Source organism: Pogonomyrmex barbatus, unplaced genomic scaffold (genome assembly GCF_055798465.1).
Source record: "Pogonomyrmex barbatus isolate J1 unplaced genomic scaffold, ASM5579846v1 scaffold1, whole genome shotgun sequence".
NCBI lineage: Eukaryota > Metazoa > Arthropoda > Insecta > Hymenoptera > Formicidae > Pogonomyrmex > Pogonomyrmex barbatus.
This window is the reverse complement of record NW_028297098.1, coordinates 27,847,769-27,862,708: the sequence shown is the minus strand read 5'-3', so window position 1 is coordinate 27,862,708 and position 14,940 is coordinate 27,847,769. Positions and strand designations below refer to the sequence as shown.

Here is a 14,940-nt window from a genome sequence, read left to right as displayed (position 1 = left end):
GAAGTTATAAGAGGTTACGCGATTCAAATTTCCCACCAAAAAGATATAATTCAGATATTTAAATTCTGTAGCTAAGTTCAAGATACCAGGAGGACACGATTTGAAAGAAGTAACGCATACTTATTTCGGAAACGGCGCGAATTTTGAAAAATTTTTTTACAAAATACCAACCAGAATTTTTTTCTTATATTTCTATATTAATTTCTCTCATTGGAGAACTGAGATGTTCGGAAATACTAATCTGTAATACTAATAAAAAATCTAACATACAAAATCCGCGCAAAATTAATAACTATTATATATCAACTATTATAATTTGAGTTTTCAATAAAAAAAAGGCTCTACTTTTTCTATTTTCTTATTATTTTATGCTGATATTTAATTATACTATTTATTTATTATTTATTTAAGGAAATCATGCAAAATTAGAAATATTTTAATTTTTATTTTTAAAAATATCAAAGAAAACCGTTTTCATAATTTTTCAAGTTTTAATTCAATGTCTTAAGAATTAAGCCTGAAATAATATTTATAATGATAAAATTAAGACGAAATATATCTTGAGCGTTGAAAGATTTATTGATTTTCTATTTATCTTTATTATTTATATAATTATACAGCTATAAAATTGTCTCGAGTGGAGAAATCTGCGTTATAATGCATTTTATGAATAGAATATAATGTGAAATCTACCAGCACAGCGCGACGGGTTATCTCGCCACGACAGCAATAAAGTTTCATTGAGCGTGACGCTGCTGCTTACCCCATTCGAGTTCGAAGGTTACCTTGTGTGCATTATGCAACTATACGCATTCATGTCACATCGGACCGTCACAAAAATACTATTCTCAAATCGGAGATGTTTATTTAACAACCGATAACGGACTAAGAGACAGAAGAGCGGTCTTCGCATTCTGTTTTAATGGATTGAGGCGCGAATCCATTCACAAGCTACATATATAATCCCATTACTGATCATAAATCAAATATTAATCGGTCAGCGACAGTATTCGAGCGTCGGTGAATAAAATATTCCATGGTGACATCGTAAGTATGGTCTGTATTGAAAATTATACTTTTACAAAGACAACGGTTTCTTCTTGTGTATATACACAAAAGTACACAATATAAATTAAGAAACGTGACAAACGAGATATAAATGAAAAGTTTATCTCCTGCTCGTTTTACCGATTCCCCTTTTGCCGGAGAATAAGTGTTTCGGCATCTTATTACCGATAAAACGATCAGCTTCACCCTTAAGACCTTTCTTGGCTACCTTCTTCTTCAATGCCTTGTGTGCTATTGTCTTTAGTTTTGTCTTCATCTGTAATAAAGATGCAAGAAAAATGATACGTTTCTGTTTTTTTATCACATGAATAGATTTAATACATTTTATATAAAATAGAAAATAATTAAAAATCAATAAGCGTAACAATAATTTTCACTAAAGAAATTAAATCAGTCTAAAGTTTATTTTTTCAATTTAAGATTAATTTTCTGAATTTTTAGAAATAAGATAAAATCATTGCTTTAAAATATTTGTTTCTAACTTACCACTACATCTTTAACACCCATTTCATCGCGAGGTGGTTTCGAGACACTGCGGGCACGCGACGTTGATTCTATACGCATGCGTTTTCTAGCAGGTTCTGAGCGAGATCTGGACCGTGTTCTTGATTTTTTGAAGTGCGCCTAATTGTAATTAACATATGATAAAATTAAATATAATATTCCGAAATATAACGAATTAATAATACAATATAGGTAATAAACTATTTTCTTAAAAACAATATAACATTCATATAACACTTACATTTTCAGTATCTTCCACGCTCACACCCATATCTTCCATCTGCTCTTTCAGTTTCGCGACCGATCGGTCACGGGTCTTAGCTGCAGCTGTACGCGGCATGACTGGTTTTGTGGAAGCCTTTAATATTCTCGCCTCTTCCTTCATAATGAACTTCTTTTCGCGAATCTGTTTCGCCAATTCTCCAATCTCACGCATTGTTTCCGACAACTCTGGTATTTTGTAATCGTAGAAGCCGGCCTGCTCCCTCAATTGCTCTTCTTTTTCCAGATTATTCAATTTCTGGAAAAAAATGGCATAAAAAATGTAGCATTTTGCCACGATACATCAACTTGTAAGACTAAAATGTATACTAACTTCAAATATGTCTGGATCTATGTAATCCGCTATATTATGACCTTCCCATATCTCTGGGATAATGTCATACTTCTGATCTCCCTCGATATCGTAATTCTTCTTTAGATCAAGCACATAATCATCTCCCATCTCCTCCTCTATCTCCCTTTCTAGTTTGCGTTTTCTTTCCATTTTCTGCGCAGCAGCCTGCTTCTTTTTTAAAATGATTTCCGGTATACATGGAATGCGATTAGGATCTATTCTTGTTGGTTGAGCAAGATGCAATTGGTTAAGAACCCCTTCCACCTGTAATTATTATAAATTGTATTTTATAATTGCATGTCAAATTTTCTAAAGTAGAAAGAATGTCAGAAAAATCACCCTCTTAGTCTTAATCTTCTGATCGACTCTGAAGGCCAGAAGTCGCTCGCAAGCCTCCAATTTCACTTCCATCACACCGAAATCAGTAACAGTGCTCATCTCTAGCACAGGTATGTTTGCATCATCCTCTAATACTTTCAGAACAGCTCTTTTCTCTGGGGATAATTCATCTAAACGTACAATATCCGCTTTGTTCATGACTATTATCAGAGGTTTGTTTGCGAATAAGGGTTTTATAGATTCAAATAATTTTACCTATATGAACAAAATAATTATTATTAATGTTACATTAAAAAGAATATTATATTGTCTCCCATGGTTCACCTGTTCTTCCAAAGTATGACCACATTGCTCTGACAAGTCGCAGAAATAAAGCACGGCGGCTCGTAAATGAGCAAGAGCAGTAACTGCCTGCATTTCTATGACATTTCTCTGTTCCAGTGGATGATCTAATATTCCAGGTGTATCAATCACCTGCCATCTCAAGTATTTGTAATCAGTATGTCCCACATACAAAGATTTTGTTGTGAATGCATATGGTTGAACCTCTACATCAGCTCGAGTAATCTACAAATTAAATTACAAATAATTAACTAACACATTGTGTATGCAAAATAATTAAAATAATCATTAAATATCACTTACTTTGTTAATAAAACTGCTCTTGCCAACGTTTGGGAAACCACAAATAATTATCGTGCGTGTATAAGGATCTATACTTGGCAATCGAGCCAAGTGTTGACGGACTTGTTCGAGATATGTCAGATTAGCTGCTTGTCTTTTCATAATGGTGGCCATTCGACCCAAACCAGCTTTCTTTAGTTGCTTACATCGATATAACGAATCTCCGTACTTTAAAAGACGAACATAATCTTTCGCCACACTATAATAAAACATGTAAACCTTACATATTGATTTTATTTATATATTACACATAAATCACCATCTTCTTACTTGTCAATTAAATGCCTAGCGGTATTTATTTGTCCAAGGGCCAGTTTATAGTGATCCTTATCATATAAGACATTCATCAAATCAGCATAGAAGGGATGAATGTCATCTAGCTTAGGAAATTCTTGTATTATGCTGGATAATTTATCATGAAAACTTTGCTGAGTGAATTTAATTTTCCGCATGTAGAAAGAGCGTATCCTCGTGATCTTATAATGCTTGTGAATAACAGTCGGTGTCTTCCGTTGTGTCTTTGAGAGGATTATATCAATGAATTCCTGCAGAAAAAAGATAAATGTCATTACTCTACTAGTTTTGCCAGAAAATATTAAATATAAAATTATATAAATATATAAAACAATAGATAATAAAAAAAAAATGTATGTAACTAACCTTTGCAGTTGGAACAACCGCGATTTTCTTGAAATTGTACAAACCCATTTTTTCCGTTTGTTTCCCGCGTCAGAAAAGCAATCAATTAAATTCTTTCCTCTTTTCCTTTCTTCTTAATAAATATTAAAGGTACTGGAGGAGAGAAAAAGCACGCTCCTCACCTTCAATATCACTTCATTTGCTCACACGTGTTCTATTTGAGGTTGCAAACTCCAGAGAAAAGTCAGGCTTGCGTATCTTTCACTCGGAACGGAAATGAGATATTTCCGACTACTTCCGCTGAACAAAACGCATGTCTTTCACAAAAATCGTAAAAATTATCCGAAGAAAATTCCGAAGAAAATTATCAATGGAAAAGAGATATAATCAAATTGTTAATATTTAAATTAATTATTAATATATATTATTAATATATATTTATTCTTCGGAGCTGCGTCAAGAAATTCCACTTTAGAGAAAAGTAATGTGAAATGATAGCTTTTTGATATCTACATCAATTTTCATTATATTAAACAGATCATTATATTAAACTATAAAATTTATGCAATTATTCATGGATAATCATTTACGGATCTTTGTGGCATGGAATTATTTTCTGCGTTGCGCGATGTCCGGAGCACGAGGTCTCGTACTGCGCATGCGTGCGCATGGAAGCCAAAATCCAGAACGCCGTTCTTTCGTCGTATGCACGTCTGCCGCTAAGGTTAGCGAAATTTTCGAATCTTAAAATATTGTCGCGATCCGTTCACGATCGGAGAAATTTGCGCGACATATTTCTTCCAGCATTCAAGTTAAACTTGTAATCTGTTACATCGAACGAAAATTGCGCGTGTTCAACTTAAACGAACGTTTGTATTAAAAGATAACCTAAGAAACCAATCTCTGTCTGCAGGATGGCTCCGAGATACGAATTGGCCGTCGGCCTTGACAAGGGCCACAAAACGACTAAAATCCGTGTAGCAAAGAGCAAATCCGAGAAGGAGAAGACCGTCTGCTTGCGACCATCCAGGTTGAAAGGAGTGAGTTTATTGCAGAGGATGTATAACCTCTCTTATTGTTTTTATACACACGTTGTGTTTCTATAATTAATGAAATGGAGAAACACGATTTATTATACAAGGAGTAGAAGCTATTTATTTTCTCGCACGTTGTAATGAAAATGTTAATTTCTCGTTGCAGAAGCAAACTAAGCACAGTAAATTTGTAAGAGACTTGATTCGGGAGGTCACAGGACATGCACCTTATGAGAAGCGTGCTATGGAGTTGCTGAAAGTGTCCAAGGACAAGCGCGCGTTGAAATTTTTGAAAAGAAGGGTAAACATCTTTCTGTAATTTTTAAGAATTTAATAACCTTACTTTGTCCAGTTTTATGATATTTCACATTATGTTTCATGGATTAATATATAAGATTGAATAAGAAACATAGCGAAGGGATTTAAAAGATTTTGATATTTTCAAAAAAATGTTTATTCTTTGTCTTAGGAGTGATTGATGTTGTAAAGCAAAAAATTTATTTTAATACAGAGATTCTCGAGTATTTTGATTAAGATTTTAAAATAAGATTAATATAATTTTCTTTTATTTTCTAGTTGGGTACACACATTCGTGCTAAGAGGAAGCGAGAAGAGCTTGGAAACATCTTGGTACAGATGAGGAAAGCTGCTCATCATTAATTATTTTTTAAAAAAATTGTAAACCGTTATATAATAAATATCTCAACAGAATATATCATTCAGAAATTATAATATTTAAAATACTCCACTCCTTTCTAACTCAAATAAATTATGCAAGCACTGTTTTATTTTTACAACTCGCGTTTGTTTATTTTGATTGTATATTATTTGAATGCATAAAATGTGGCATCTTTAAATTAATAGAAACAATTTTTAGTGATAGAATATAATAAAACTGCTTGCTTTACTGTGATTAAAGAATGATTAACTGGTATAAGATAAAATAATCTGTATATTGGTTATATTTAAAGCTAGTTTATTATAACTACATTAAGTTTATTCATTTTAAACACAAAAAATGATAAAGTATAATTTATTAAAATTTTAAACATATTAGTTACATGAATCAAAATTGTATCACTCCTCACAAGCAGTTTCCGTGGTGTAGTGGTTATCACATCCGCCTAACACGCGGAAGGTCCCCGGTTCGATCCCGGGCGGAAACATATTTTTTTTTTATTAAATTAATATTTTTCAAGCATAATAATTGCAATTTTTCTTATTAAGATTATTAAGGTTCTTATGTGAAATCGATTCTTTTTTTTATTTCATTAATTTTCTGTGCGTACATCATGTCTACCAGGCATTGTGCTTCAACTTGAACTTCACATCGAAAATGCTGCAACAAAAAATGCAAATAAAAGATTTTTTAAATATATATTCGAGTTAAGAAAAAATATCATGTTTAGTAAGTAATAATAAATACATAATGAATTACCGGATGAGGCGATTGAGAATCTGGATTAGGTCTGTGTGTTGGTCTAGCTCCGATTTTCGTGTTTCGACGCTAAAATAAAGTATATAGATTAATCAGTAGACTTTCCTTAATATATAATTTTTTTTGAATAATAAATATATATTTGGTTTATGAATAAGGCATCGGCTTAGTATTCGATTGAGATTTCCCTAGTTCAACTTCGGTTTCGACTTTTATTTCAGTTTCACGACGCTGTAATATACAAATAAAAAATTTAATTAATTGTATTTCAAAATATTTTGAATCGATTTGAGAAGTACTATAATTCTTTTAATTATAACAAATATGCATTATATATATATAAATGCACAATACTCACTGGCCGTAATCTCGTGTCTAGTTCTGCGCACGCCGAGCACAGCTAAAACTGCCAATATAATTAGTATTCTCATGGCTCATGATCTAAAAAAAATATTTAAAAAAACACATTTTTTAATTATAAACAATATAAATCTCTATATTTTGGTTCAATAAATTTATATAATTATATAATTATATAATTATATATATTACTGAACTTATATGATTTTGTTATTTCGTAATTGTTATCTGCTCTTATTGAGAAAATTGAATTAAATTGTTATCAATTTTGAAACAATAAAATAATAGTTACATAATATTTATATACATATTTACACGTTACATTAGGCATTATTTTATTTTACACAACGCTTTAAAAGATATTTAAATTTATGTAAATTTATCTTTTCCTTTCTTTCTCGTTTTCTTTCCTTTTCTTTCTACAAGATTATTTAGACAAGAAGATACCGAGAGAGTTGGGACACGTGTCTCTCGATACCTTCGAAAAATCGTAAAAGTTATTAGGATAACATAATAAGATAGGAGGTTATAAGGGATGGCACAAGCTATGTCGATAATTTCGAACAGCACAAATTTGCTATCTATTTTACCGATTGCCGCCGGTAATATAATTTACTTTATTATCTGCAGGGCGCCAAATTTAAATTGTACCACTTCTTGTAACCTCCTACCTCATCATGTTATCCTCATAACTTTCATGATTTTTCGGAAAATGGAGAGGCACATATTTCGACGATAGACACGTATTTCTAATGTCTTGTTTCACTACTGAGAATGAGAGAAAAGAAGACAAAGATAATTTAGAAAGAAAGTGATTTATATATAATGTTATATCTTTAATTGTGTATAAATATTAGAAGACTGATGTTATGAGATGTAGTAGTTCGCTTTTATACTTTTATATTTTTTGATTTTGGCATAATAATGTGTATTTAAATTTAGAACCGGGATGTCTCGCGTGCAATTTACTGTATGACAAAATAATTTTTATTGTCCGTTCTTTTTTCTTAGACTACACACCTTAGCGTAATTTGTTAGTTGCATAAGAGTTTAATTATTCCAAAGATTATTATTTCATAATTCATGGATAATTATCGTTTCAATTATTTAGTGACGCATTCTTGAACGATTTTTATGCCATTCTGGTAATTATTGCGAAAACTTACCACTGTGCGTTTATCCTTCCTATCCAATTGTGTATATTTTATAACAGATATATAATTGTATTTTAATAAATTAATTTTAAAATATATAATTTTAAAATCAATATAAACTTTATATGTCTTTGCACATATCAATTTTCCTATTCAATTTGCAAAAATAACATGAGAATTTTCTCCCAGTTAAATGAAAGTTTTTATCGTTAATCTAATCTGACATATAAAATGAAATAAAAAGTTTATACTTAATATTTACTTAATATTTAATACATAAATGAAAATATTAAATACAGTAACATAAATAATGTTAAAAATCACTAATAATTATTAATTTTAATTCTTATATACATATATATAAAATGTACGCGTACACAAACAATTAATTTAAAAAATAATTATTTAATTCTACCATATAACAATCATGAAAGCTTTCTTTTTCAAAAGTTTCAGTCCAATTAATTTCAGGACTAAATTTTAGATATGTTTTTAAGTGCTCTATAGCGAAAGAAGGCAAAGGAGGTCGTATTCAATTTTTAAATTTATATTAAATAAATAAATTAAATTGAACTATTAATTAACATATTAAATTAATTCAAGAAATATTTAGCTAAGGTGATATTTTTCGCAATTTAACGCATAGGTTTAATCTCTTATTTATTATCTTTATCATTTTTTTTGTCAAACAAATTTTTATTTAACATACATGTGTTTTTTTTATATATACAAGATGACAAATGCCAAACATACAGCGAGATATAACTGCCTAACATTATGCGCATTTATACTAGAATCGCGAAGATCTTTAGACGTGAAGTTTACAAATGATAGAACATCTTCTTATAATGCACATCTTCAAACATTTCATCGCATCTCTAAACATTTCGCTATGTTTGAAATTTGTCGGCGGGCCGGGCGGATACGCGCTCACTCGATGATTTTTAATAATTAATAAGTCATTGCGAAAATCGCAAAATGATACAGGACTTTTCTGCTCAGTTTCATTCGCTCTACCTGCACATAAGCGATGTACATTATGAATCAGATATCCTGTATATATAAAAATTAGTTTGTGCAGAATTCCTTACATTGCATTTGTGTTATAATATTCTTATATTACATTTTATTTAAAAATATCCATTTCATTGCCAAAGTCAGTGTATCTTGTCAATTATATTCGCAAAGATGTCCACAACCAGTAGGACATTGTCGATTATTATTAAACCATTCTCTCATATGGTTTATATGGCCTCCATGTGCACAGCCTTGACACCATACGTAAATACCACGTACAACCTGTAGAGAAATAATAAAATTAAACATAATTGTATTACAATCTTATTATTTTTTTACACTAAAATTGTTTTATCATAATAAATCATTAATTGCAATCGATATCCACACATTTTCTTTTTATTATTCATACCATAAATCAATCAAATTTTTGGAATATTAGTATATATGAATAATTATAATTTTTAGAATCTGTTTCTTCGAGTTTATCTCACTTTGAACAATTACAAAATATTCCAAGAAGTTAAAGAGTTAAGTTTGCTAGATTTCTCTCACCTGATTACAAACAGAACATAAAGCATGTTCGGGAGTATGACAATGATCGCACAACCATGCAGATCGTTGCAACGATTTTGTACATGCTACGCAACATGCATGTATTGTAGTTGATTGTTGATTCAATTGTGATATAGAAGGAATCCATGCTAATTGTATTATCTGCCAAAAAGATTCTTCATTAAATTGATTCATTAACTCTATCTAATCTATTTACTATTTTCTGAATAAAAATCATCGACAAAGAAATGCATATCTTATTACGTAATAATCAAATAAAATTTCTGCAATATTGCATTTTTGCAAAGTATTGTGAGAAACATCATTGATTACGCGATGTATTCTTTAATTATAGACGCACCTGTGTAGCTACATGCCAAAGCTTAAATTTACCAAGCATATCTAAATATTCTAAGATCCAATGTTCTTGTAAAGCTATTGGTATATTCAACGTTTTCCTTATTTCTCCCAGGACTATAAGCATCGACACTGTCGTCTGTACATCTCTCATTACTGTATGAAAATGCAGCCCCTCCAAGACTAGAGACGTAAAATCAAAGGGCAATGGCTTAGATAGTACCGGCACTACTAACTGAGGTTGATCTTCAACTATAACAGAAGCTGGATTTTCGCCGAGATCAGGAGGATGATTGGGAAATTGTTCTGGAGGTGGCGATCGATCCTTAATCTCATGCCGCAAAGGAAAAGCCTCCTTTTGCAATTCCTTGGTCCATTCGTCATCCTCCATTCGCATTACTGTTTGTCTACTTTCATTGGGATGTTCTAAAGACATAGGTTCATACTCAGTTTCTCCAAAAATAAAATCGCCTCGTGATGTCGAAGGAATATCACTAAGCAATGGTCTCCTGTGATTAGACAATATACAGTATATAATTACGATTTTAATCATATTTTATTAATAAACAATACATAACAATGAAAATATATGATACCTCGGCAGAACAGTAGCCGTATTAGTTGATGGTCCCGAAATATTTTGATTCTCCGGCGCTTCGGTTTCTGTTTCAGTCTCGTCGTCGCCGCCACTGGCAGCGCCAGTAGGATTTTCTCCCTGAAGAGATTTCGCATCCTGTTCGTGACCTGAAAAAAATAAAAGAATGTATGCAATTACACAAATATAAATAGTGAGGCAATAATAGAATATATGGTTCAATATTTTTGCTTTACTTACTTGATTGCTTACTCGCATTTGATTGTTCCATTCCAGAATTTTTTGTTCCTCCTTGTATTATATTTGATGTATTGACTATGTCTTCTTTAGGTGCCGTGGGTGCACTTTTTTGAAGTATCTCAAACGGATCCGTATACATGACTTTTAAGATTTGCCATGCTTTGCTAGTCTATATAAATAAGATTATTATTATATGTACAATTACAATGTATTTAATAATCTTATTTATATGTAAAAATGTATCTTACAACATGATTGCCAAAATCAGACGCAATACGCGCATTGTGATCGCAAGCTTCACTAAAATTTCCGGAAAGTAAATAATTTTCTGCAGCTATTTTAAACCATCTCGGTTGACGTATACATCCGCGAAATCTGTGCATTACACTTGAAGCCATACAGAAAGCATCATCATTTGTTACAGGTGTCCTCCTAAAAAAACAAATCAAATCGATTGTAGAACATTTATATAGAACATGTTTTTTAAATTAAAAGTTGATTATTAATATTAATGGCTTGCATTAGCATTTAAGATTTATAATAATTTTGTTTATTCTATTTTCTATTTCATAATCATAATATTTTTAATATGGCACAATATAACAAAATACTTACCTCATTATGTTACTTAATTGTCTCGTAATACTTGCTGGTTCATATTTCACTTTAGAAGCGCATGTAATGTCATGTTTTAGATTTATCGCAACACTCTGCGGATTTGCTTTACTAGCTGGTCTTACTGCATCGTCAAAAACGTGATGGTACAAAGTACAATCCTAAAATATAATAAAAAACATAAAGATAAAAATCGTGCTTCGTATTGTAAATATAAAAAAGGACCAATAGATGGCAATATTACTCTGCTTGTTGAAAGAAATGATTGTGGGTTCCCTCTCCATGCCACACCAGTGGGAACATCTTTATGCTCATTGAAACTCGCAAATGGAATATACGGCCTACGAATATCCCATACATTTATGCTACAATCAACAACTAGAGCACAGCTGGCTATGTGATATTTTTTCTGAGGTCTCCATTTTATGCGTCCCACTGATGCTATAGTATGTATGGTATAATCACAACTTGGTTTAGATGATAAATCCCAAACCTATAAAATTATAAAATAATATGAATATTGTCATCATGTATTCCATACGCTACATATTCGTTTTATAATTATATATACTTCAATGAAGTTATTAATTAATATTCAGAGAAAACAAAGTACTTTAATAGTTTTGTCTCTAGATGCCGTAGCGAGCCAAGTAGCTTCTGGATGCCAATCACAAGCAAATATCGGGCCACTATGTGCGGTAAAATGTTGAAAATAACGATCTGATTTTCTCATATCCCATTGCTGTACATGGCCATTTTCAGACACAGCAGCGAAAGTATGAGGTTGTTGTGGACAAAATTGAACATCTCTAACAGATTCTGTATTACTAAGACAAAAGATAAATGTATATAATCATTTAATAATTATCTATCGAATACAACAAATCTTAAGAGATCAAAAAGGGAATTTTGATGTTATATTTAATAACTACATAGACTATCATTATGCTACTACGTAAAAATACCTATAAAAAGTCTTGATGGCTTCTTTTATTCGTAAATCAAAACATTTCATAGTACCATCCTGTGAACCAGATATTAACCACATGGGTTCTGTCATATGAAAGCTTACTTTATTCACGGTTCGTTTATGATCCACGAATACATGATCCTGTTTTGATCGAGATTGTCTATTCAAATTCCATAATACCACTGCACCATTCGTTGCTGCAGTCGCGAGTATATGGTCTATAAATATGATAATCAGAGTACATTAATATAGTTCATTAATATATAAGCATGAGATAGAAAAAGAATAATTAAAAGAATAAAAGAATAAATAAACAAACGACTACAACTATTGTGTACAAAATTTAAGTTAGGTCAGAAAAAATTTTGGTATCTATCTTTTATATCACTAATTTTTTAACAGAAGATATAACATAAATGATATATTAAATATATATATATATATATATATCACAATTGTTGTATTATACTACCATCATTAAGATTCCAGGCAACATCATTGCAAGAAAAATTCAGGTTCAAATTCTTGCCAACACGAAGATTACAAGCTTCTTCAAATCTATCTTCCAGCAATGTGAATATTTTGAAAACTGTAATATTATATAATTTTCATACACGCAATATTAAAAAAACATAAATCAATTTTTTTCGTTATTAAAAAAAAATGTCATAATAAAAAATTACAATATTATACTAGATAATTATAACATTATAAAATGTTTCAATCCATTTCAATTAAGAATTGCAATTGCAATAATCCATGCATCCTAATTATTTTATAGTATACACCCCACTATAATTAACATAATATTGTACAGACATACCATTGCGGCCAGCTATCACAACCTGACTGTTATCTTTATTAAGAGCTAAAGCATTCGCTGGACCTTCTTGAGCAATACATATTGTTTTTGATGTCATTATGTTTCTTTCTTGCAATTAATAATATTCTATTAATACAATAATTAATAATTATATATTATTATCGCAATATATATTAAAGTGTTATGTAATTCGTACCTTATCTATAATTACTGGTTAGAATTTGAGTTTGGATAGAGCCCAAGGCACAGGTGTTCATATTACGATGTTATGCATAATATAGTTCATTTGACATTTATGCATAATTTATATTTGTCAAGTTTGACCTTTGACAATTATGAGAAGTACAACTACCTAAACAGGTTCCCTTTATCTTCTTTTCTTTCATGAATATTTGTAATTCTTGTGACACTATTCTGAAACTATCTGAAACAAAATCCAACATAGAAACAGGAGTAATAGAAATGTTTGATAACTCTATTTGTCTTGCTTGTATGTAAATGAAACTAGATGATTCTGACTGAGTTTCAATTTATTTAATTAGAGATAACTCATCAACTATTTCATTAATGAAATATAATTATTAATTATTAATTAATACATAAAAAAAGATTATTAGAAACAACAAATTGCATGGCTAGAAAGTCCGTTGTAAGGGATTCTGCCGGTAGAGTTATCATCAAGTTAAGTCAATTAGATTTAATCGCAATTAAAACATTATTATCATAATTTACAAATGTAACATCGTGACGATCACAGAATAAAATAGCACTAAGATCACACTAAGTTGTTTAACGAGACAATACGCACAACAGGAACCAAGCCGCATCGGACAAACGTCCGAATTGTCATGCAACATGTGAATTCGAACAGGAAAAACAAGCGCTGAGAAAACTTGCACGAGTACGTCGAGTACAGTTACACTCACAACAAAAAAGGAAAAGCAAAATATGAAAAAAATAAAATTAGTCAATCAGCAAAAAATGGAATAATGCGGCAAAGTTTAATAGCTATCAATGCAAAAAACTTTTAATCTTTTGTATTTTGTTTTTCTTCTCTTAATGTGAATTTAAGGAATTTATGTCCATTTCTATCACTATCTATTAATTTTATTCTCAATTGAATTTATCCGTTTTTAATTATATCTATTCTATTAATTACTTATGTCTATTAATTTTAATCTCTGTTTATTTTTAATTCTTAAAATTAAAAAAAAGAAAAAGTTAATCTCCATTAGTGAAAATTGATTCGATAAGCGAGCGAGGTTAATGTCATTTCTATTTCATTAATCTTTATCTACTTTTAGTTTTAAAGATTGAAAAAAGATACAGAACAAACAAAATTAAAGTTAATCTACGTTAATTGCAGAGATGGACATTAGTCCACGAAAGGCACCGCGGCCAGAGAATTCCTCGGTCGAGGAATCACGAATCAATAGCCACATCGCTTCGAGGATGGCTGCCAGCAGTAGTTGCTTTGCAACTGTGTAAAAATCCCGATATGATTGGTTTTTGCCCTTAGTTCTTCATGGATCTAAATGTATAAACCAATCGTATTGAAGAATCTTACATACTGTTGCGAAATTGCTTTTTCTGCTGAACGCAGTTCGATGTCACATGGAGACGCTTGCGAGACGCTATGTGTGAATCGACCGTGAGGTCTCGCCACCGCTCGTTAGCTCGTTGGCCCATATGCTCGTCCCGTCCGTCTGCTCCGACTCCGACTCCAACATGGTGGCGGCCGTAGTCCGGGGAATGTTGATGTGAGAGGTGCCCTCGCTGACGATACAACGACGTCTCGCGCGGCGACGACGACGAAAACAAGAGGTGAACGACGACCCGTGCGAGAAGTATGTCCGCTGATTCCGAGTGTGGCGACAGCCAGTAAAAGGGGAGGTAACGTCGAACCTGACAATCGAAGTGACGAACCAGCGC

At 31.4% G+C, this 14,940-nt stretch overlaps 3 protein-coding genes, 1 long non-coding RNA gene and 1 other non-coding gene across 14 annotated transcripts; 3 read left to right on the top strand and 2 right to left on the bottom strand.

The window, feature by feature from the left end:
• Nucleotides 1-1,101: 1,101 nt before the first annotated feature.
• Nucleotides 1,102-4,175, bottom strand: Non1 (nucleolar GTP-binding protein 1). The gene is made up of 9 exons (XM_011639039.3): nucleotides 3,872-4,175; nucleotides 3,482-3,756; nucleotides 3,173-3,410; nucleotides 2,852-3,094; nucleotides 2,528-2,782; nucleotides 2,168-2,452; nucleotides 1,814-2,092; nucleotides 1,555-1,692; nucleotides 1,102-1,324 (listed from the first exon to the last, which is right to left on the bottom strand). The coding sequence occupies exons 1-9, from the start codon at nucleotides 3,917-3,919 to the stop codon at nucleotides 1,169-1,171; spliced, it is 1,917 nt and encodes a 638-aa protein (XP_011637341.2). The 5' UTR covers nucleotides 3,920-4,175; the 3' UTR covers nucleotides 1,102-1,168.
• Nucleotides 4,176-4,418: 243 nt separating this feature from the next.
• RpL36 (ribosomal protein L36) lies at nucleotides 4,419-5,597 on the top strand. The gene is made up of 4 exons (XM_011639040.3): nucleotides 4,419-4,574; nucleotides 4,764-4,890; nucleotides 5,051-5,185; nucleotides 5,461-5,597. Exons 1-4 carry the CDS (start codon nucleotides 4,519-4,521, stop codon nucleotides 5,542-5,544), a joined length of 402 nt encoding a protein of 133 aa, XP_011637342.2. The 5' UTR covers nucleotides 4,419-4,518; the 3' UTR covers nucleotides 5,545-5,597.
• A 380-nt stretch (nucleotides 5,598-5,977) lies between these two features.
• TRNAV-AAC (transfer RNA valine (anticodon AAC)) lies at nucleotides 5,978-6,050 on the top strand. The gene has a single exon. It is a non-coding gene; the product is annotated as a tRNA-Val (tRNA).
• A 2,429-nt stretch (nucleotides 6,051-8,479) lies between these two features.
• On the bottom strand, nucleotides 8,480-14,715 carry Wdr24 (WD repeat domain 24). Of its 10 annotated transcripts, none has more exons than XR_967890.2 (15): nucleotides 13,817-14,491; nucleotides 13,205-13,432; nucleotides 13,009-13,134; nucleotides 12,658-12,774; nucleotides 12,181-12,403; nucleotides 11,829-12,042; nucleotides 11,460-11,708; nucleotides 11,216-11,376; nucleotides 10,849-11,032; nucleotides 10,601-10,769; nucleotides 10,362-10,509; nucleotides 9,770-10,274; nucleotides 9,409-9,570; nucleotides 8,928-9,135; nucleotides 8,480-8,853 (listed from the first exon to the last, which is right to left on the bottom strand). XR_967890.2 is itself a non-coding variant. In XM_089075728.1 (15 exons), exons 3-14 carry the CDS (start codon nucleotides 13,103-13,105, stop codon nucleotides 9,007-9,009), a joined length of 2,358 nt encoding a protein of 785 aa, XP_088931854.1. In that variant the 5' UTR covers nucleotides 13,106-13,134; nucleotides 13,205-13,432; nucleotides 13,817-14,491; the 3' UTR covers nucleotides 8,480-8,853; nucleotides 8,960-9,006. The 10 variants fall into 10 exon arrangements, 9 of the variants coding, with proteins under 9 accessions (XP_088931854.1, XP_011637346.2, XP_011637344.2 ...); XM_089075728.1 differs by having other exon boundaries at nucleotides 8,960-9,135; XM_011639044.3 differs by lacking the exon at nucleotides 13,817-14,491 and adding an exon at nucleotides 14,580-14,715 and having other exon boundaries at nucleotides 8,480-9,135.
• Nucleotides 11,520-12,191, top strand: LOC148938326 (uncharacterized). The gene is made up of 2 exons (XR_016139126.1): nucleotides 11,520-11,661; nucleotides 11,849-12,191. It is a non-coding gene; the product is annotated as an uncharacterized LOC148938326 (long non-coding RNA).
• Nucleotides 14,716-14,940: the final 225 nt, after the last annotated feature.

What these genes read in the sequence shown, in the direction of transcription:
- Non1 (XM_011639039.3), bottom strand. Translation starts at nt 3,919, where the DNA reads ATGGGTTTGTACAATTTCAAGAAAATCGCGGTTGTTCCAACTGCAAAG. An exon ending in AGAGCAGTTTTATTAACAAA is followed by an intron (nt 3,095 to 3,172) that starts GTAAGTGATATT and finishes TTTAATTTGTAG; the next exon opens with ATTACTCGAGCTGATGTAGA. An exon ending in AGAAGATTAAGACTAAGAGG is followed by an intron (nt 2,453 to 2,527) that starts GTGATTTTTCTG and finishes TAATAATTACAG; the next exon opens with GTGGAAGGGGTTCTTAACCA.
- RpL36 (XM_011639040.3), top strand. Translation starts at nt 4,519, where the DNA reads ATGGAAGCCAAAATCCAGAACGCCGTTCTTTCGTCGTATGCACGTCTG. An exon ending in GACCATCCAGGTTGAAAGGA is followed by an intron (nt 4,891 to 5,050) that starts GTGAGTTTATTG and finishes TTCTCGTTGCAG; the next exon opens with AAGCAAACTAAGCACAGTAA. An exon ending in TGAAATTTTTGAAAAGAAGG is followed by an intron (nt 5,186 to 5,460) that starts GTAAACATCTTT and finishes TTTATTTTCTAG; the next exon opens with TTGGGTACACACATTCGTGC.
- Wdr24 (XM_011639044.3), bottom strand. Translation starts at nt 13,105, where the DNA reads ATGACATCAAAAACAATATGTATTGCTCAAGAAGGTCCAGCGAATGCT. An exon ending in TGTGATAGCTGGCCGCAATG is followed by an intron (nt 12,775 to 13,008) that starts GTATGTCTGTAC and finishes ATAATATTACAG; the next exon opens with TTTTCAAAATATTCACATTG. An exon ending in AAATGCGAGTAAGCAATCAA is followed by an intron (nt 10,510 to 10,600) that starts GTAAGTAAAGCA and finishes TATTTTTTTCAG; the next exon opens with GTCACGAACAGGATGCGAAA.